At 48.9% G+C, this 21,144-nt stretch overlaps 3 protein-coding genes and 1 long non-coding RNA gene across 6 annotated transcripts; 3 read left to right on the top strand and 1 right to left on the bottom strand.

The window, feature by feature from the left end:
* Positions 1-1,058: 1,058 nt before the first annotated feature.
* On the top strand, positions 1,059-6,552 carry LOC117838208 (SH2 domain-containing protein A). Of its 2 annotated transcripts, none has more exons than XM_034718148.2 (12): positions 1,059-1,308; positions 1,715-1,906; positions 2,177-2,377; positions 2,458-2,547; positions 2,782-2,856; positions 2,941-3,108; positions 4,545-4,883; positions 4,969-5,252; positions 5,379-5,508; positions 5,610-5,956; positions 6,043-6,108; positions 6,209-6,552. In XM_034718148.2, the coding sequence occupies exons 1-12, from the start codon at positions 1,132-1,134 to the stop codon at positions 6,240-6,242; spliced, it is 2,103 nt and encodes a 700-aa protein (XP_034574039.1). In that variant the 5' UTR covers positions 1,059-1,131; the 3' UTR covers positions 6,243-6,552. The 2 variants fall into 2 exon arrangements, with proteins under 2 accessions (XP_034574039.1, XP_034574038.1); XM_034718147.2 differs by having other exon boundaries at positions 5,346-5,508.
* Positions 6,553-6,618: 66 nt separating this feature from the next.
* On the top strand, positions 6,619-9,651 carry LOC117838207 (nuclear intron maturase 2, mitochondrial). Its single transcript, XM_034718146.2, has one exon. The coding sequence runs from the start codon at positions 6,619-6,621 to the stop codon at positions 9,103-9,105; it is 2,487 nt and encodes an 828-aa protein (XP_034574037.2). The 3' UTR covers positions 9,106-9,651.
* A 1,696-nt stretch (positions 9,652-11,347) lies between these two features.
* LOC117838209 (uncharacterized) lies at positions 11,348-13,553 on the top strand. The gene is made up of 2 exons (XR_004636546.1): positions 11,348-12,229; positions 12,400-13,553. It is a non-coding gene; the product is annotated as an uncharacterized lncRNA (long non-coding RNA).
* Positions 13,554-15,686: 2,133 nt separating this feature from the next.
* LOC117837768 (uncharacterized) lies at positions 15,687-20,339 on the bottom strand. 2 transcript variants are annotated; one of them, XR_011897110.1, is made up of 2 exons: positions 16,504-17,948; positions 15,687-16,162 (listed from the first exon to the last, which is right to left on the bottom strand). XR_011897110.1 is itself a non-coding variant. In XM_034717526.2 (2 exons), exon 1 carries the CDS (start codon positions 17,631-17,633, stop codon positions 16,725-16,727), a length of 909 nt encoding a protein of 302 aa, XP_034573417.1. In that variant the 5' UTR covers positions 17,634-20,339; the 3' UTR covers positions 15,687-16,162; positions 16,690-16,724. The 2 variants fall into 2 exon arrangements, 1 of the variants encoding a protein (XP_034573417.1); XM_034717526.2 differs by having other exon boundaries at positions 16,690-20,339.
* Positions 20,340-21,144: the final 805 nt, after the last annotated feature.

Genomic DNA, 21,144 nt, shown 5'->3' with positions numbered 1-21,144 from the left:
CCACCAGGCTCCCGTCCTGGACCACGATCCCGGCTACCACGGGCTGGAGAGCAGCATGCGTCCGCGGGAGGTGGCGACAGCGTCGCCGGGCCTCGTGATGGAGATGGGTGGCGTGGGCGCCACGGCGTCGACCCCAGTGACACCGCTGGGGAGGACCACGCGTCCGCCGACGAGGACGACCCATTCCTCCAGGCCGTAGAACTCCTCCGCGACGTCGACCCAATCGTCGTCCGGTGGACCTCTCCGATGCACCCGACGCCCGGTGGGTGCCGACGCCGCCCCAAGCTCGCGGCGCTCTCCTGGGCACCCACCCACTGCGGCGGCACCGCCGTCCTTGCGCGAGAGGAGGCGAGAGAGGCGGGCGGCAAGGCGACGGGCGGCAAGGCTGGGCAACGACGGGCGGCGACGGGGCTCGGGCGGCGGGGCTCGGTAGGAACACGCGGGTGGGGGCTCGAGAGGAATAAATTGAAATGTTTTTTCTGTGTAACCAGTGGTAGTGGTGGGTAATTACTCACCAACTCCACGAGAAGGTTCAAAAGAGGTTGTTTTGGAGCAGCAAAAGAGGTGCTCCAAACCTCCAGTTCCATTTGTACTACAGCTCCATAGAGTTGGCTGCTCCGTGGAGTTTTGGAGTTAGGGTGTTTGGCTGGATTTTTGAGTGGAGTTACTGGAGTTCCGGAGTGGAGCCATGCCAAACAGGCCTAGTTTTAACGCTCTATCATGCACAAAGAGACAAGTAAGAGCGTGGAGGTACAAAATTCGATAAATAAGCTATTTTTTTCTCTAAAAATCGTTGAGTGGGATTGGGTTCTATTTTGTCAAAATTATTAAATTCATACTTTCACAACCGTTTTTCAGATTTGTAAGGGCAAATGAGCATTTCTCTCTGTACGGAGTATGTAGTAAAAGAAGAAAAAAGATCAGACATTTCTATTCGTCCGATCCGACGAACAGGAGCAGCCCAACCCCAAACCGACGGCTCCAGATTTCTTTCTCCCCACCCACTCCCCCCAACCCCACCAGTCATCACCGAAGAAGAGCAAACCGTTAACGGACCATCCTTCAGTTCATCGCCCGAGCCGACGCGCCGAAAGGGGGCAGGCAAACCCTCACCCGCGACCCCTGGGCGCGATGGCGGCGCCGGAATCGGAATGCGGCGGGGGCGACGCCGGCTACCTCGACCTCCGCGACGTGCGCGTCGAGGTGGACCCTGGGACGGCCCGAGGCGGCGGGGGAGGAGGCTTCGCGGTCTGCTTCTGGCTCTACCTGTCCAGCTCCGCGAGGCCGTCCTCGGTGATCCTCCACCAGGTTGGATGGATTCTTCTCTCTCCACGGATTTTGGGCGGTGTCTAGGAGATGGCTTCTGTAGGAATTGTTTCCTTATGAGTAGGAGGAGACTGCAAAAGTGTGTTGCTTTTGCGGTCTGAATTGCTGTGCTGAGTGTTACATTTCGTAGGTGTTTAGTGCGGTTATATATCTCAAAATCACTCGGTTAATGATCGATCTAGGCTGTCCTTCCAGCAGCGCACTGTGCATAGCAAAATCTTCATCAGGAGCCAGTACTGTAATTTTTCAGATATGTGTTAGTTTGAGGGAATTTCGTGTTTACAGTTCCAGGGGAATTTTCTTCGTTGAAAGGGTATTCCTGGATTTTTCTCGTGAAGTTTCAATATCAGAATCGGTGCTAAATTGGTCGGATTTCTTGATTGCGCAGGTCACCACGGGAGATGGCAATAAGTTGCCATTTCTTGCTTTAGGCGAAGGCAATAGACTGCTTCTTTTTCCATTGATGACGCTTCACAGAGAAGCCCCTGCTCCTGCTAGTTCCTATCCATGGACTGACACAACCAGTCTATCATCTACAAATGAATGCCCTCTTGAGAAATGGTTCCACATTGGGTGTGAGGTATGTTAAACAACCATAGACTCCCCCCTTATTTTATACCTTTGCATTTGTAGCCCCAGATGAAAATATGCATGACAGGTTGAACACGGCACCACACAGTTGATATTTTCCCTCGCTTTTATTTCTTTTGTGTAGATGTATTTATTGAAAAATTGTTAAATGTAGCATGTGTCAAGAGCTTTGTTTCCTGCTGTGTCCAAATGTTAGTCTTTCCTTCACCTTTCAGAACGGTGGATTTATTTAACATTGCTTTGTATCTACCTGTGCCAGGTTACTGAAAATGCTATGCGTCTTCACATCAATGGTAACCTAATTGCTGAGGCTCATCTTTGTTCCTTATCTGATGAGCAGCACCATCAGGATCATGCAAACAAAATTAGCTTATTTGGAAACGATAGCAAGCTCGAAGGTTATATCTATAATATTGAGGTGTCATCTGTACTAGGAACTATAAAAGAACAACATGCAAAGGTGATTCATCTAAGCTAATACCATGGCCAATGTTTTGCCTGTGAAGGTGCTGATTTTGTGATATTCTCACTGAATTGCAGAACCCACCATTTAAGTTATCTATTGACTACTCAAGCTCTGATGGAATCGAAGAGGGTGATGATGGCATTTGGAACATTGTGGGTGGGAAGGTAAGGAAGATGCCTGTAATGTCATTTCCTGGCAGGATTTGTTCTCTGTTTGTTTTAATTATGTTACACAAATCAAGAAAATCCTGTGTGTTTCCGTAAAATATGCCAAGTAAAAAACAGCCTGAGAAATCACACTTTAGTTGAAGAAAATAATAATTAAAAATATTTCGAATTATGTATTCAATCAGAAATAACAACACAGTATTCCCTAATTATGGAAACCTATTGATGCAGGCATCTTGCAGGAGAAACTTCATATTGGAAGTAGTACTAATCAATGCTCTTGGTGAACCTGTGAAGGATAAAGAGGTTCTTTATTTGCTTAATAATTTCAAGATTGCATACTGCTTTATTTGTTTGTATAGTGTTCTTATCAATTTATACATCTTCTAGGTTGTTGCTTCGCTTGTCTATGCTGACAATGGAACAGCTGTTGAAAAATCAAGGGATGATTCAGAGCCTCCCTTGCTTATTACTTCTGAAGGACTTGAATACCCAGCTATAAGCAGGCCTCTACCAATTATTCGTGGATGCGCAATATTTAAACTCAAAATATCACAGGTGGGTTTCTCCGGATGTAAAATTTCTTTAGTACATATATGCAGCCGACTTCAGTTCATGTTCAACACAAAAAGGAATTACATTTAATTATCTGGATGCCCCCTGGTGGAGCATACAGTTTTCTTCTTTCCTGTCTCACTGTTGGAAGCAGAGTTTTGAATGGTTCGCTTCAACAGTGCTATAGCCTAGTAGAGGCTGCAGCTGGTATGTTGTTTCGATAGTGGCCTGTACATGCAAAGCAGACCGTTGTAATTGCTTGTGGCATGTGGCAATAATGCCTTTTTTCTGTGCAAAGGCGTTTTGAAGACCTCTCTGGAAGGACCTTTTTTCCTGTTAGTTTTTTGTCCCAGTTTCCCTTGTCCAATTAATGACTTCCATAGCTTTCCTTTTTGGGGTATGTGGGTGGCGGTGAAGTGCTAGAGAAGATTTGAGTGTATCATAATTGGTAGATGGTATCTCATGCTTTTTATATATTCATATTGATTTCTTTTGTATTTTGAAAAAAAATATCTGCACTGTATAGACTGTCTATTTAGGGTGAGAATGCAATTGCTAGAAATAGCTACAGAATGACACTTGCATACGAAGAAATGCCCATCCCTTTTATACCCTTGTTTCTTTTTGAGGTGTCAAAGGATAATTTTCTCCGTCCTAAAATTTGCGAGCAGCCCGGTTCGAACCTGGGTGGTTGGGCTCTCACCAGGAGCCTCTACCAACTGCTCTACGGCAGTTATCTGTTTTGCATGTTTCATGTCTGTGTTAAATGGTCACCCAAACCGTTCGTGAAACCAGGCTCGGTGTCACAATATGGATCCCATTCCTGTCTGTGGTCGATAAATATTACATAATTCCAAATGAGATTCTCTACTCTCTATAGGTCCTCTCTTTATCCATTCCCTAGGAGCAATGTGGCCTCCAAAGATCCAATATAGTGGGCATGCAATGCTAAATTTATAAAATAAAATAACTCAACATAGTGCTATGTGTGTGATCATTGATACGTTTTAGATCAATCCAGCACAGGTGTAGCTGTTGGATCATTAGCAATGAGCAGGTAGAGAAAGTTGGTGGTAGGCAACAGGATAAAAAGGATTGTGATATGCTATACCTAGTATGGCACACTAACACTACATATCAACTACTTCTGTAAAGTTTGGTTTGAGGTGCAACGAAAAAAACTTTTGAGTCTCCAGTATCAAATTTGACTGCTAAAGAAGATAAAATGTTCTTTACTTCTTACAATAGCAGTACCTGGATGCAGCCCAGCAGTTGCACGTACCCACGACAGCATCCACAATCTACAAGTAATGCTCATATCCAAAAAACAAAGTTGAGCTGATTGCGCGCTATCTAAAGCACATGCATATCCATACATTTTTTTTATTATGATATTAGTCGCTTGATTTTGTCCATGACATAAGTCTGATTGTTTACAGCTCTCCTCCAAATGCGACAATAAGCTCTTCCGTATTCAATTCTCTACACTGCACATGCGGAGATATCCTTTTCTGGTGGCATATTCCAAAACAATTCGCTGTATATCTCGAACCCGCACCATCCGCCCATTGGGTTCTGGAAAGCGGGTGAATTCTGCAACGGCAGATGAAACTGACTTGCTCAATAATGGCCAAGGTTTAGTTAATGCTGACAGAGTAAATGGTCGCCTACATTCTCATGGCCAAAGTTCAGTAGTGCGTTTTCATATGCCCAAGTTTTCCAAAATAGAAGGCGATGGAATGGCGAAGGTAGTAGAGTCAAACAAAATACTATCACAGGTACATGAATGAGCTAGATTAAAGTACTTGCTCAGTTGTGTTTAGTTTGTGATTTCTTGATTTGATAGTTATCATCTGTTTACAGAATAAGCATGCCAGAAAGATGGTGGTAAGCAAAGAAGCGCAGGATGTCATGGGGACAGACTCTTCAACATCCAACTATGACAGCTTTGATTCAGGAAGTTCTTGGAGTGGGTCAGATGGAGATGATATCGAAACCTTTTCAGATGCTGTGGTTTTCAGATACTGTCTAGATAGCACATATGACCGGTCAAAGTTTCTTAGAGGTGCAGCTCCTACTTTTAACAAAGATGACTTAGTAAAACTTGCAGATCAGGTCTCATTGTATAGTGGATGCTCCCACCACAGGTAACTAAATTCTTGGGCCCTATACTTTTGTTTAAGTGTTTCCTCACTCCTTGTATCATTGTAATTAATTTTTATTTTCTTCTGCCCTTCCAGAAACCAAATATTAATGTCTAAGCGATTGCTCAGGGAGGGTGCTGATACTTGGAGCATGATCTCAAAGAACAATGAACGTGCTCTTTGGTCATCTGCCATTCCTGGGATCATAACAAAATTTACAGACATTTCCCATTCTGTGAATAGGGGTTTGTCAGAGCAGGTACAACTTTACTCCTACACATGGCCTCTGTACCCCTACTCTCTACTTTTGTAATTAGCGGAAGAAATAAAAGTTCAATTGCCTGCTGTTTACTGCATCAGGACCTGGAGGTCTTAAGAGGAATTGCTGGTTGTGGTGAGGATATTGGAAAAGACGAATTTGATCGGCTATGGTACTGGTTATACCCAGTGGCTGCTTCGTTGACAAGAGACAAAATTAAAAAGCTGTGGGATTGCACATCACCTAGATGGATAGAGGGATTGATTACTGTACAGGAAGCTGAGAATGCATTAAGAAGTTCCAGGGAACTGTTGAAGGAGCCAGGAACATTTGTTCTCAGATTTCCTACCACCCGAAGCTGGCCGCATCCAGATGCAGGAAACCTGGTTGTCACCTACGTAGGCTCTGATAACTCAATTCATCATAGACTACTCTCTCTTGATTCCAGGTGTGTTATGATTGGCATGTTTCCCTGTCCTCTAGATTCTATTGGCAGTGAAGCTGCTGAATCTTACTCTTTTCTACTGGACACAGTGTTGCTAGGGCTGAGAACCTGCAAGATTTGCTGCTGCAGGAACCAGAACTATCCCAATTGGGCAGGTAAAGCATTCTAAACTTTGAATCGCATGTGCTGTTCCTTCCGGTACTGTACTTGCAAAACTGTTAAAGCTGTTCACATTCCAACTCCATTCAAACGCAGGGTTGATCGGCTCCCAACCGCCATCCGGAGATGATGCAAGAACCTGATTCTGGGTGCTATGAGCGATGAGAAGAGGGTCAGCGGCTCATCGCATCCAAATCCATCGTCATCTAAAGAGCATAGCCCATAACGTCCGTTGCCTGTTGTTACCCTGGACAACCTGTAAATCAATCCCGTCGTACAAAGAGAGGATGTTGTCATACTAGTGAGATCTAGTCTAGTTGCTTCAGAAATCAGAACAGTAACATCAGCGATCATGTACCTCGAAACCAGAGGTTTTCTGAGTTGCTCTTTTACATGTACATAAGCTGATGATTCATCTATCTGCAGAGATTTTTTTTTTCTTTTTGGTTCCTTTTAATTCCTCTGATGCCGAGAGGAGATACTAGTATATCCTACACAGCTACAGCATGGCTGGCTGTGGCTCATTGGCTCGAACGACTTTCGCCCATGTCGGGTCATTTTGGGGCAAAGCCCATTGGATCGCCACCCATCAAAGCCCAAAATCCCTCTGTCTCTCCACTGGCCCGGCATCCCTCCCCGCCGCTCCGCCGCCGCCGTCGCCGTGCACACGCCACCCACCCCTTCGGCACTTCCCCACCCCGTCAAACAAGGCCAAAACCCCACCACGCCGCCGGCCACCGAGAGGGTTTTATCCTCCTCCGATGCCGCCGCCTCGCCGCGCGCTTCTCACCTCCCTCCTCCGCCTCCGCGCCTTCTCCTCCATCGCCTCTCCACACCCCCACCCACCCGCTCCCCCACGGCGGCACCAGTTTCAGTTTGTCTCTGACCCCGCCGCCTCCACAAGCCGAGGCGTCCTCGGGGGCATCGGTGGCGCCGGTGCCGGGAGCGGGAACCCCTTGGACCCGACGCAGCTCCTCCGCGACGACCCGGTGGCAATCACCGCCTCCCTCTGGGTCTCCTCCTTCCGCGCCGCCGCCGACTCCGTCTCCGCCTCGTCCACCCCCGCGCCGCCGCAGTCGCTCACCCCCTTCCTCTCGCGCCTCGAGCTGTGGGTGCTCGCCTACCAGAAGGCGTACGCCGACGAGACCGGCTCCTACCTACCGCGCTCCTCCATCCCGGCCTCCACGCTCGCCTCCCTCCTCTCGCTCCGCAACGCCGTGCTCGACGCCCGCTTCCGCTTCGGCAACCGCCTCACCCCCTTCATCCAGTCCCCGCGCTCCGCCAACGCGCCGGACCCCGCCACTCTCTCCAAGCGTAAGCTCCGCGCCCTCCTCACAACCCCCGGTCCGCCGCCTTTCCAGGACCGCGTTGTGCAGGAGCTGCTCCTGCTCCTTCTCGAGCCCGTCTACGAGGCTAGGTTCTCGCCAAAGTCCTTCGCCTTTCGCCCCGGTCGATCCCCTCATGCCGCGATCCGCACCATACGCCGCAGCTTTGCGCCATACCTCTGGTATATCAAAGGCGACCTCTCCCCACTCCTGCACTCGCCTGATCCTGCACTTGTCGTCGGTGCACTAATCCGTGATGTGCGTGATAAGAAGGTGGTGGATTTGATCCGCTCGGCGTTGCTCACCCCGGTGGTGACTGCAAGTGATGATGCTGCGGTAAAGAAGAAGACGAAGAGGAAGTACCAGAAGAAGAAGGTGCTGCCAGAGGGGGAGCCGAAGCCTGATCCTTACTGGTTGCAGACGTTCTTCGGGTTTGCACCGGAGGAGGCAATGACGCAGCCTGATTGGGGACATTGTGGGGTGCTGAGCCCATTGCTTGCCAATGTGTGCCTGGATGAACTTGATAAGTGGATGGAAGAGAAGATTAAGGAGTTTTACAAACCATCCAAATCGGATGTTGTGGGAGGGGATGATGGTATTGAACAAGGTAATACATCGTGGCCGGAGTTTGTTCCCACGAGTGGGCCTGACAAGACAAGGAAAGTGGACTACATTCGATATGGCGGGCATTTCTTGATCGGTGTGAGGGGGCCAAGAGCCGATGCGGCAGTGCTCCGGAAGCAGCTAGTTGAATTTTGTGATCAGCGGTTCCGGGTCAAACTTGATAATGAAAGCCTCCCTATTGAGCACATCACTAAAGGGATCATGTTCCTTGATCATGTGCTGTGTCGTCGAGTTGTGTACCCAACGCTGCGTTACACAGCCACGGGTGGCAAGATCATAAGTGAGAAGGGAGTTGGTACACTGCTATCTGTGACAGCTAGTCTGAAGCAGTGCATCAAACAGTTCCGAAAGCTCGAGTTTTTAAAAGGAGACCGGGAACCAGACCCACAACCATGCTTCCGTATGTTCCATGCCACACAAGCTCACACAAATTCTCAGATGAATAAGCTTTTACTGACAATGGCAGAGTGGTACCGCTATGCTGATAACCGCAAGAAGGTGGTCAACTTCTGCTCTTATATCATAAGGGGGTCTTTGGCAAAGCTATATGCTGCCAAGTACAAGTTGCGGTCAAGGGCAAAGGTCTATAAGATTGCATCAAGGAACCTTAGTCGCCCATTGAAAGATAAGAAAGGGCAGTCACCAGAGTATCACAATTTGCTGAGAATGGGCCTGTTGGATTCGATTGATGGTCTTCAGTATACAAGGATGTCGATGGTTCCTGATCCTGATTATACACCATTACCTAGTGGATGGCGTCCTGACCATGAGAAGATTTTGCTGGAGTATATAAAGCTCACAGATCAACAGACGTTGGAGGAGCAGCGAACTTGCATTAGAGAGGAGGGGCTTATAACACCACAGGACTATATTTCAATGCTTGTATGGGGGTACAAGAAAAATGCAGTTTTACTTCCTTCTTCAAAAGGGAGTGACACCCAAGGATCTACGGAGGACATTGGTTCAGATACTGATGAATTGGGTGAAAAAGAGCTAGGAAACGAGGGCCGTCAGGGTTTCCCAAAGTTTGCTGAGATGTCATGAGTATTGATGATCTCTGTAAACCTCCCAAGAAACATTTGTCTGGATGGTGACAATGAAATTACATGAAACCAAATGCTTCACTGCTTCATGCTCAAGGAGTTGACAGCTGCATCTGCCAAGACCATTGATGTCTCTTGGTTGACCGGTTCATGGTGGCCTAGGGAGATAGCTGCTTCCTGCTCAAAGAGATGACAGTTGTGCAGCTGCATCAGTCAAGTCCATTCCTTAATGCTGGAGACTATGGTGAATTATGTCTGGTGCTCAAGCATGAGCTTTGACCTAGCATAACATTCATGGAACTAGTGAAGATTACATTTTGGCAACAAATTGTGTGCTACATGCAGAGCTAGCTACTCATATATCAATCCTAATGTTTAGTAAGATTTTTACCAAGCCTATTCATGCATTTAAAAAGTTGCATAGAAAAAAAATCATTGTGTACACGTTCTATCCAAGTGCCCTGCTTGTGCAAACTGTTGTCTGTGTAATCTTTTATCAGAAGCAGATTTTGCAATGAAGAGGAAAAGAAGCCTGATGTTCATAGCACTTATGAGCCTCATGATGTGTTCAGAGCCCCTGATAACCTGATTGCTCATATCTCCTTGGCTTGTGTTTTGTTGTTCACTTATGCATTTTTGTCAGTTGATTGTGTTTAACTATTAATTTTCTTTACTCTAGTCTACTGTTTGCCGAATAGTTCGGTAAATAGTACTGTTCCAAAGCTGTCCTGTTGTTAGCCATATTTCGATTTGCTGAACATGGTTTATGATCAACAAAATTTGTTGGTACAAGCAATATTCTATTTTTGCTAATACTTGAATAGCCGCAAGGAACGCATATCAGCTGCGTTAAGTCATAATTTTGCTCTATGGAGCAATCATTTCTTGCATAATTTTTGCATTGCTCATTCCATCAGTTTTCAGGGGAAAGTTTGTGTTATTGTCAGTATATCTTGCAATCAGCACTGAACTGACCATAGTTTCAACTGTCTTCTGAAAAGGTGCTAGGAAAAGCAAAGGAACTCAAGAGGTAGAAGCCATACAGGACGCTGTACTACTAATCCTAAGTCTGACTTTATAATGTATACTGTCTAAACATTGTTGAGGATAGCATCATAGCATGATGAGACCGGTGTAATATTATAGCTGGGACAAACTGGCTTGCAGAGTAGCACTGAAGAACATGTATCACAGTATCAGCAATGTTCACTTGTTCAGTGATAATTAATGTTTTATTTGGGCTCCGTGCTCATTATCCTGACTGTTCTCTCCAATATATAGTGATATATGGGAATCACATTTGTCATTTTCTACAGTTGTTTCAGTGATCACAAACAATAAAATAATGTTCTCTTCCTTTGGTGAATTCTGATAAATCAGGCTGTGTAAAAGTAGCTTGTGGTGTTATTATGATAATTTATATCTGGTGGCAAACATATCTTTAGTAGTGCACATAGGTATCTGAGCTCCAAGTTATACCAATCTGCAGTGTTTCAAAATTCCTTTTGGGTCACTAAAGTTTATATCCTAATAATTTCCTTTTTGTCTTCTTCTGCGTTTTACACTACAGGAGACTGGTGCCTGCATGCTGTAGTTTGTGCTTCCTGTTACTGTTTGCAGTTTATTTGCGGGTTATTTTGTTCCATGTTATCGTTCTGCTGTATCAATCTGCCTAACATTGATGCTAACATCCACTTCCAGATCTAAATGCCAGGATGGATTTTGACGTAAAACTTGGGTCCCATGGAGCACATTGAGGTATGACAATTGTCTAACTTTACAAGTTTTCTGTTGTGCCAATCGATATGGTGGTCGACATGAAGGCTCTCAACAGTTGCCATGATATTGTTTCCCACTATAGACTGATGTGAGGCACTTGCGATCCAGTCTTTAGAGTTGTCCAATGTTATACCTTTTTATGACTGTTTTTATTCAGTTCCTAGAAAACCTCTTATAGGTCAGAGTCTGAAGTTTCCTGATAAACACAACATGGTTTGCTTATCAATGTTTAACAAACTCTAAGTTTAGCATCTACCCCTGGGTATAAAGAACATGGAAAAGCTTATATCCTTAGTATTTTACAATTTCTAGAAGATTTTTTAGTTTAGACAAATAGAGGTAGGCCCCACAGATTGGTGCTCTATAGATCAGCAGGAATCAAATTTGCGACCTATCATCTAACAAGGGGGCTTAGTGCCAACATCAAGGTTCTGTATCGCCTTGACTATCTATACCATGATTCTCAATAGAGCTTTCAACAGTCAGGCTCAGGCCATCTGATTGCTTGATCGATCTAGTGCCATCACTCTCAGAATCTCAGGCCGCCACTGACAGACTGCTCCCCTGCAAGTTTGGTATCTGACCAGCACCAACTTGCTATGAAATCAGGCTTTTTTGCCTGGCACTTTCGCGTGAGGAGGAAGGGTGGTTACTTATGTGGAAAGACGGCAATCTACCACTAATATTCCCTTTGACAAGACGCTCCCGCTCATTGGTCGTTTCAGTTTTCATATATATATAATGTTTCGGTTTCATATTTCCGCGGTTGGTAGAGGAGAGCAAGTAGATATGCTGGATGGCGGAGCTGCCCTGCCCAGCTTTATTTATTTGTTTTCCCAACATGCCATCGAGCACCATCCACTACCCGCTGTTCACCATAGGTTTTTCATTCTGCTGTGTCGAAGTTTCTTCCAACGCCTAAAAGCTGAGCGCCTTGGCTGTTGCCCCAGTGCGCACTGCACAGTTGACTTGTACCGTACAACACTAATATGAGAGCACACTGTAGGACATTTCACACTGCAAAGTTTCTTTTTCAATGCATACATGCATGGTAGAAAAGGCGTTTACATACTTTTGGATTCGCTTCGAAGTCTTGCATTTCACCAATGAGAAGCAGTTTGTTATGAAATGCTTTCAGATGCTTAAATTGCTGGAGAAGAAAACGATGGGAAGGGCGATGCTGATGCAGTGAGGACAAGATCTGCTGTACGGTTGAACAAAGCACAAGCTGTACCCGGGTCACTAATGGCAGACAAAATCTGAACTGCAAGTCTGCACGCTGCTGCCGTCGAGTATGTGTGAGGCAAGCTGACGAGGAAAAGTGCGGGGCGCGGCTACACCTCCATGTACGTAGTATGTCTCCTTTACTGGACCAGTGGACCTTACCGCGGCACCGATCGCCATCAACGACCGCGTGCCGGACGGGCTGCTATGCATTCCTCCGTCCCCAGAAACTTTGCACATAGTCCGCCGCTAAAAATTTGTTTACATGGGATGTCTGTCTTTGTTTGTGCAGCTGCTTTCGCCGACGTCTAAGACGAGCTTTTTGGCATGGGCGATCCGGCAGCCGGAGAAAGACGGAGAAAAGCGATGGGAACGGTGAGTGCAATTTGACCGGGTGCTTGTGTTGGTATCGCCACCATTCCGTGCCTGCAACATCGAGTCGTCTCGTCTCACTCTCCAGCAGTTCAGTCTGAGGTGAGAAAGGTGAATGGCGTACGGTATCTTGCGGTGTCTTGTGGCTTGCCTGACTGTGAGTGAAAGCCTCGCCGTGTTTCTGCGACGTGAATCCGTCGGCCTGGCATGTAGCGGCGGAAACGACGAGGGTGGTGCGTTGGCATCATTCGGGGAAAGGAATGGAATCGACGGGCACCGAACAATGTGCAGTGCCGAGGTAGGCATGCTGCTGGGACGAACCCGATGCTGCTGTGCCCCCAACACTGACCGGCTGATCCGACACCGACGCAGACGCCGGGGCGTGTCGCCCAGCCCCAGGCCCAGGCTTGTGCTCTGCCGGCTGCCGCATCCAGTGTGAGATTCCGAGTCGGCGAGTGGCTTGGTAATCTTGCTTGCTGTTGCTGTTCTTCTTTTCCCCTGGCCCTCTTCCGCTAATGGGCGGATGATGATGCCGTTGCCACGCGCGACGGTGCGTGCCCGTCATGATACGAGCCCGCCAGGCGTGCGGCCCTTTCCATCATCCCCCGGCCGTCTCGCATTCCCATGGCGCTGCTAAATGCTACTCACAGAGGCCTATCCTACTGCACTACCACGGGCAATCACAGAGGCCTCGGCTCCTCGCGGCTGCTGCCTGCTCTCGCGGCAACGGGCAGCGGCATCGAGCGCTCAGCCTCGCTCGCTCCCTTTGATGCTGGGCAACATGCGCGCCTCGACCTCCGCCGTCCTTGGACCATCCATGCACCCATCATCAGGGCCGGGGCGAATCGCATGATTCGTACACTCATGCAGGTGCGCATCGCCAGATCTGCCTTGCGTGCGTGAGGCTGGACGTGACCCTCGCATCATAAGCCATGGCGAACCGATCTTACCATGGATGCTACGGGATATTTGGTCGTCACATCACCGCTCGATTGGTTGGACAGCAATTTGTATGTTGGTATCAGATCATCAGATTAAAACTGCAATTAAGGGTGTTTGGTTCCTCGAGTTAAAGTTTAATTCGTGTCACATCGAATATTCGAAGGTTAAGTAGGAGGACTAAATATGAGTTAATTATAAAACTAATTGCATAGATGGAGACTAAACGGCGAGACGAATCTATTAAGCTTAATTAATCTATCATTAGCAAATGGTTACTGTAATAGCAAATGGTTACTGTAGCAGCACATTGTCAATTATGGACTATTTAGGTTTAATAGATTCATCTCGCTGTTTAGCCTCCACCTGTGTAATGGGTTTTGTAAATAGTCTATTTTTAATACTTTTAATTAGTATCTAGACATTCCATGTGATAGGGATTAAAGTTTGGAGGAAGGAAATCGCAACGCACTGCCCCCCGTGCAGAGCTGCCGATCGCTCGTTCCTGCCGTGGCACCTGCGGCTGGCGCTCCGCGTACGGTGTCGGAGCGTCGACCACATCATTTAGCGAATGATTCGTAGCTGTCTCAAACCGATCGTCTGCGTTGCACTGTCAAGGAAGGGGGGGCAACAGGCGACGACCGGGGCCGACGCGGCTCAAGACGGACGCGTGTCCGTCTGTTGTCGTGTGCGTGCTCGTAGCGAGCGTAGAAGTTGACTTGTCGCCACACGGCAGGGTGTTGAATTCGTTAGTTGAATCATCAGGCGACCCTGAACGTGACGCAGATCGTTAATAATATCTTGCGCAGCGTCCGCTCCGCCGTACTCCCTCTATTCTCCTTTTAGTATATTTTCAAAATTCAGATTTTCATAGTACTATATTTGCTAATAATGTGGACCACGATAATAAATTGCATCAACATAGAAAAGTTATTGTGACAACCATTAGAGGACTAATGAAATAAAATTTGTTTGCATTAATTAGATAATAAATAGAGTTATTTTTCTTGGTCATTGTGTCAAAGTGAAATACCATTATTATCAAAAGAGAACGGAGAGAACGGAGGGAGTACTGTAATACACTACGAGCTCCTCCTACTCATTTGAACATCCGCAACGGAACAGTGTCAGAGCATCTCCAGCAAAATACAAGAAAAAAACTACCCTTTGAGAGATTTTGAAGATGAGAGAAGGCTCCGACTAGCAATCTCTTCTCCAATACCAAAATCTTTTTGGCAATTGCCAAAAACTCACCTCCTCTCCCTTGACGTAGGGGAGAAGCAGCAGCCCTCTCCACCCCTCTCCCCTATCAGCAGTTGCTCTTGGCGCGCCGGACATCTCCGCTCGCCCGGCGCTGTTGCTCCGCCAGCCGTGCGCTGCTGCTCCAACCCTAGCCCGGCGGCGGCCACGCCCAGCGCCCCGGCTTCACCCCGCGCCTGCGACCCAGCCTCCGGTGGCCTCGCCCTGTCTTCACCCGCGCCGGCGACCCAGCGCCGGCAGTCCCTGCCTCCGGCTGCGCCAGGGGCCAGGCGGAGAAAGGGGCGGGCGCTGCTGCTGCTGGGAGGAGGCGCGCGGCTGGCGCGAGGGAGGAGAAGGGGCGGGCGCGCGCGGCCGGCGCTGGGGAGGCCGGGCTGGCACCACCGTCGGGAAGAAGATGGGAGGAGAGAAGGAGAGGGAGCCGCGCCGAGAGGATAAGAAAGGAACCGGGGGAAAAAAAAAGGAAAAAGGAAGTTTGACATGTGGACCCCACATGCTGGGTTGGTACTGGATATTGGATTTCGGTAGTCCCTGTGGTGATAAAAAATGCAAAAGTAAATATTGAAGATGGAGGAAGAAGATGTTTCGGTAGTGAGAGATGAGCAATCGCTGGAGATGCTGTTGGAGCGCCAATCCTCTCACTCTCAGAATTAAAGGCTCCTTTAGCAGAGCTCCTCGCGGGGGCCTCCACATGCGGAGATAGAGCTCGAGCCGCGGAGTCATTTTTTTTCTCCGTCATGTAAGTCTAAAACGACTCCGGCTCCTCCCAAACGTGCCCAGAAGTGGCTCTACGCTCGGTGCCGTTTGGTGCGGCTCCGGCTCCGATGTGCTCCGGCAAGCGTGCGGAACCGGAGCGTGAGGAGCCCTAACACATCCCTGTGCACACTAGCTCAGACCAGTTGTCGCCACTTGGCTCCAGGAACACAGCAGGTCGTGTGGTACGAAAAAAACAATATTGCCATCTTTGCAGCACGTTTTGCATCACAGCATCAGTGATCCACAGGGCAAGCATAGTTAATGGATCCCGATAAGCTCCTCTGCACACCTACACATGGCTGCTAGCCTGCTACAGACTACTACAGCAGCAGGTAGTGTTCCAAACCCGGGCCCCGATCGAACTGTCTGAAGAAGAAACCATTGAAGAGCAGAAGGAAGTACGCTGCTGACGGAAGAGGAAGGATCCAAGTCCAGCAGAACAGAGGCCAGGCCACCGTCGCAACCGACAACCACCCCAGCGAGTGAATGCGCGAGCAGACGCCGGCCGCCCGGCCGGCCGGCCGGCCGAGCTCAGCGGCTAACAACTCACGCGCAACCGAATTACTGAACCAACACAGCGCAGCGCAGCAGCGGACAAAATTGTAGTCGCGGGTCGGAGGTCAGAGCCGATGCCTCCCAAGTCGTCGCAATTGACGTCTTCCTTCCTCCCGAACAGATTTCAAAGCTCGCACCAAGACTCTTTAATTCCCCTCAAAATCCCAACTTTAGCACTATGCAAAAAGAAGATTTCACATCACATCAAACTTGCGGTACATGCATGGAGTACTGAATGTAGACAAAATCAAAAACTAATTGCACAGTTTTGTTGTACTTTGCGAAACGAATCTTTTAAGCCTAATTAGTCAATATTTGAACAATAATTCACAAATACAAACGAAATGCTACAGTGTTGCTACAGTAATTTTGGTTGTCCAAAGTTGGGCAACTAAACAACGCCCAAGTATTTAACTGTTCGAGCTAATCCAATCCAATGCCATGCGCCAATGAGCTAATGCACTGTTAGAATACTGACAAGATTAACTACGAACCAAAACAAATCCACCCAAATTACCATTGAACTTCTTCTTCTTCTTTTCAAATTTGCTTTCGCTCTCATTGCACCTAGCAGCTAGTGCCTACTAACATACATCATCATAATATCATCTTGGAGATTAACAAAAGGTCGGCCAATTTTGATTTGCAGCCAAGAAGAAAAGAAGATCGGAGAAAGCACAAAGAAGAGGAAAAGAGATTTGACCGGCCAGCGAGGCGAGGCGGGCGAGGCCGCGTGCGTCATCGGAACCTGCCCATATCGGCGAGCTTCCGGGAGGTGTTGCGCCCGAAGGACGCGGCGCCCCCGGCGGACGCGTGGCGCCGGTGGCTGTCCCCCAGGGAGGACGGGTCGGGGGGCTGGCACCGGCGCCGGCCCCCCGCGGAGCTGGGCCGGACCAGCGGGCTCAGGCACACCGCGAACCCCGAGATCCCGTCCCCGCTGGCGCCCGCGCCGCCGCCGACGCCGTGCCGGCCGCGCCGGTGGTGTTGCCTCGCCGGCGACGGCGAGGGGAACCACCAGCTGCTGCTGCTGCCCCCGGGGGACTCGGGCTCCTCGTCGAGATGCGCCGGCGGCGCCGGGAAGGACGCCGCCGCGGACAGGTCCACCGGCCTCCGCTTGCGGCGGATGATCGCGGAGAGCCACGAGGTGGACCGCCGGGGAGGCTCCTTCTCCTTCCTGCCCGCCTCCTCCCGGCCGTGCCGCCTGCCGCCGCCGAAGATCGCCGACAGGAAGGACCGCCTGAGCGCGGTCTTCTTCTCCACCGCGGGCTCGTCGGCGCGGAAGGCGGCGGCCGCGGCGGCGGGGCCGACCTGCGGCGTGCGGAAGAAGAGCAGGTTGGGCTGCTGCTGCTGCGACGACGAGGAGGTCGCGTACGCGCCGGCGTCGGAGCGGCGGTGCGCGGCGTACGGCGAGACGGAGCGCGGGAACAACCCCCTGGCGGCCGCGGCCGCGGCCCCTTCCGCGGCGTGGCCGTGCTGGTGGTGGTGCCGCCGCGCGGGCAGGTGCGGGGGCGAGCTGCCGCAGCTGTTGCCGTCGCTGCTGGCCTCGGCGGCCTGCGCGCGCTCGGCGGCGAGCGCGAGGAGGCGGTCGCGGAGGCAGGGCGCGCAGACGCCCACCGCGTTGGCGTAGGGGTGGAGCTTGCACCTCATCTCCCCGCGCTCATCACGCCGGCCGGGGACAACGAAGGCGGGCGGGCAGGCAGATCGCAAGGTGCTCCTGCGCGAGGCACGCCCGAAGACAGGAGCGGCGCGGTTGGTTGGTTTGGTTGGTTGGGTTTGGATTTTTGGCGTGGCTTTGTATACCAGCGTTGTACCGCGCTGTGCAGCTTGGATTTTCCTTGGCCTTTTTTTCCCGTTCGTCCCTCCGTCCGCTCCGCTGTGTGGGAAGGAAAGGAGGGGGGAGTGGTTGGGCTGGGCGATGGCGCCGTAATGGCTGGGATTTATTTGGGGGAGGGGAGGACGCGGGGGGCCGGGGGTGCGGGTGATACTAGGCACTAGGAAACGGTGTGCGGTGGGGCCCGGCGCAGGCTAGTCTTGTTTCATTTTCTTTTCTTGTTTTAAGAAATAAGCGAAGGAAAATACAAATCAAGTCTTCCTCTCGGAAAAAGTCTCGGCTCAGATGTGATTTATTTAAGCAGAATAGGTATTTCGGTCCCTTAACTTTGCACAGAGGTTCAATTTTGTCCCTCAACTTTCATATTTCGTTCGAACTCATCTTTGTACTGATGTGTGGTTCCATATTGGTATGAAACTACTATAGAAAGTCCTTTTTACCCTTAGCTCTTTTCTCTCTTCAATTTTCGCCTTTAGAATTACAATAATGTATGATCCAAAAATAAATATGAGGATACATATGTTTGCCAAGGAAATATGAATATATACATGGAGCATTTATAATGTACCACGAGTATGTGAGCACATGTTGATTTTAGAGCATGCATACACACATTGAGTTGTATATATACCAAAAAAATATGAGTAAATACTTGTTTGAGTATATATTTTGCCTATCAAATTTGTATGAGCACATGAATGGCTTTAAAGAGTACTGGTAGATACACTTTTTAGAAACTATATTTTGTGTTAGTTTAAAAAATATTATTGGGTGTATGTATTAAGGGAGTATGAGCACATACATGTGTTGACCTACATGAGCCATGGGCAAATAAGACTTTTTTGGATTAGTCCTATGCTAGCATAGAGCACCGCATCAGCACAAGGACAGGTTTGACCTAAAAATGAAATTTGAGGGACTAAATTGGATAATTTGAAAGTTGAGGGACGAACTTGATCAAAGTTCAGCGACCAAAATGTTTATTTTACCATTTATTTAGAGACCATACCATTCTCTCACAAGGGATCACTTGAGCCACTGATTTGCAAATTGCATGTCTATTTCCCATGAGTTGCACACTTGCGCACAAAAAAGAACAGTCAATCAATTGACACAGAGTGATTTCTTTTTTTTAGAAAATTTTTTTTGGCGCAGATTGCATAAAAGATAAAACTATGGTTTTTGGTGAATTTAAGAAGTTTTTTACATTTTACACCAGAATCCATCATGTTCCCCTCTAAAAAAACCTACTCCCTCTGTTCCAAAATATAGTTACGTTTAGCTTTTTCAAAAGTCAAATCTTTTAAACTTTAACCAACAATACCTTTAAAAATAATTTATTTTAAATAAAAAAGTTACATGGTTGGTAACATAATTTTTATGCTATTAATCTCTATGATAATATTTTCTCTATTCATAATTAAAGTTGAAATATTTGACTTCGAACAAGTCTAAACCATACCGGAGGCTGACATTATGGGCCTACTCGTTCAATGCCGCACAACCTGACACCGATGGGAAATTACGCTGTTTTGCATGAAATCGCTACGATCCAAAACGAAACCCGGATGCAGGATGCGCAAATGAACTGCATGCCGATTCGAAAATACTAAACGGGAAACCCTTCAAACGGAGTTATTGCTCCCTAGGACGTCCATATGGACGGGATTTATTGCCCCCGTTCTCACCGAAGGACAGATTCAATGCGGGGAGGGGCACACACGCATGCTCTTTGGTGAGGAGGAGGAATCAGAGGCCAACGGTTTTATGATCCCCTCTCGCTGTCCCGTCCTTTGGCGGTTTGGTTCGGGATCGAAATTCATGTCCTGCGCGGCTGCGCACATATAGGGTGGTGGCATCCCGACAGCTCCGCTTGCTATACTTGTACTCCTATGTAGAGTCCTAGGTCGATTGGGCTCAAGTCAGACGCCGAAAATATGGCGCACAAAACGCCCGCACATGCCATTAACACACTGCCGGTACAGCCGGTACAGAAGGTTGCTGGAGAGCGGATGCCATTTTCTGTGTATTTGCTTTTGAGACGGAGCCGTTTCATCAGTGAATTTTCGCTGTGCATTTCTCCAATCTCCATGGGAGTATAGATACCATACGCTAGTATACTGTCCCAGGGTCTACGCGAATAGTGCCAAGTGCCCGAGAGAGATGGGCCGACGGGCGTGACACACAGAAGCTTCCTATACGCGTATCCATCCATCCATCTGGTGGTATACGTCACTGGCCCATGTGTACAGTACCTGAACTTGTCCAGGTTTTGACGGTAGACAGCAACAGGAGCTGACGGGGAAGCAGTCTCTATTCCGAGGAGAGCAGCGGCAGATGACCGGGGGGCGGGGGACGCCGAGTCGCCAACACATCACCACCCCCTCCCCCTGCGCACACGACGGAGGCAGGCACAGGCAGGAGGATCGTCGTATCATTGCTTGTTCCATCGGGGGCATCGCAATCATGCCGCGGTCGTCCCCCGTCGGAGCGCGTACGTGGGCGCCGCCCGTGCCCGGCATGTGGCGTGGCGAGCAGGCGCGCCACGGGATTACATGTGCAACCAACTCTAGTTTAAGGCGTGGTCGAGAGCGGCGGCTCGCCCACGTCCGGGATCCGGGGCTCCGGGCGAGTGCGCCAGCGGCAGCGGCAGCACAAGACAAGAGACAAGGCTGGAAGAGGAAGGCCTGCACGGGCATAACAAGCGCTACTACTACTAGTAGGTAGCAGCCACGGGGGCTATGAGCCATGAGCGAGTAATGGCCAACAGCTACAGGCCTATGGTTCACCTTAAAGAAAAGAAGAGAAGAAAAAAAATGTAGAAGAGAAAGTCAGGCCTGCCGTTCTTATGTACGCTTCTGAAGTCCAAGGTGCGGCCTTGGATTTTGTTCGGGCATTACCATCACGACCGTGACAGATAGCATAAGCAATAATCAGCTCTTGTTACTACCACCAATCAATACTGGTCGGAAAATCTTGTGCTGCTATCACGCACGGGTACTATGGATCGGCAGCGATGTCGGTTTGGTACCTGTGCAGAATGTGGACACCCGGTAATGACCTATGTGAAGGAGTTATTAATCAGCAATGAAGACGGCTCAGAGCCTAATCGAGAGCAGCACATTTCTTCTGACTAGCCAGGCAAAAAACTTCACCGGAAACTCTAGCATATGACGTGTATGGTTTGGAGATTGTTGTTCTTAGCACGATTATTTCCGGTCAGATGAAGGTGCCTGAACTTGTCAAAATCCGGCGAACACGTCACGCATTCTGCATTTCTGTTCCAGAAGACCTGTTCTGTGCATGTGCGGGGAACTCACGGAAGAT

The sequence above is a fragment of the Setaria viridis genome, chromosome 9, assembly GCF_005286985.2.
Source record: "Setaria viridis chromosome 9, Setaria_viridis_v4.0, whole genome shotgun sequence".
Classification (NCBI taxonomy): domain Eukaryota; kingdom Viridiplantae; phylum Streptophyta; class Magnoliopsida; order Poales; family Poaceae; genus Setaria; species Setaria viridis.
The sequence above is the reverse complement of the archived record's forward strand: the minus strand, read 5'-3'. Positions and strand labels throughout refer to the sequence as shown.

Bases quoted from the DNA above. Each gene is read 5' to 3' on its own strand.
- LOC117838208 (XM_034718147.2), top strand. From the start codon at position 1,132: ATGGCGGCGCCGGAATCGGAATGCGGCGGGGGCGACGCCGGCTACCTC. The intron at 1,309-1,714 runs GTTGGATGGATT...TTGATTGCGCAG, and splicing joins CCTCGGTGATCCTCCACCAG to GTCACCACGGGAGATGGCAA. The intron at 5,509-5,609 runs GTACAACTTTAC...TTACTGCATCAG, and splicing joins ATAGGGGTTTGTCAGAGCAG to GACCTGGAGGTCTTAAGAGG.
- LOC117838207 (XM_034718146.2), top strand. From the start codon at position 6,619: ATGGCTGGCTGTGGCTCATTGGCTCGAACGACTTTCGCCCATGTCGGG.
- LOC117837768 (XM_034717526.2), bottom strand. From the start codon at position 17,633: ATGAGGTGCAAGCTCCACCCCTACGCCAACGCGGTGGGCGTCTGCGCG.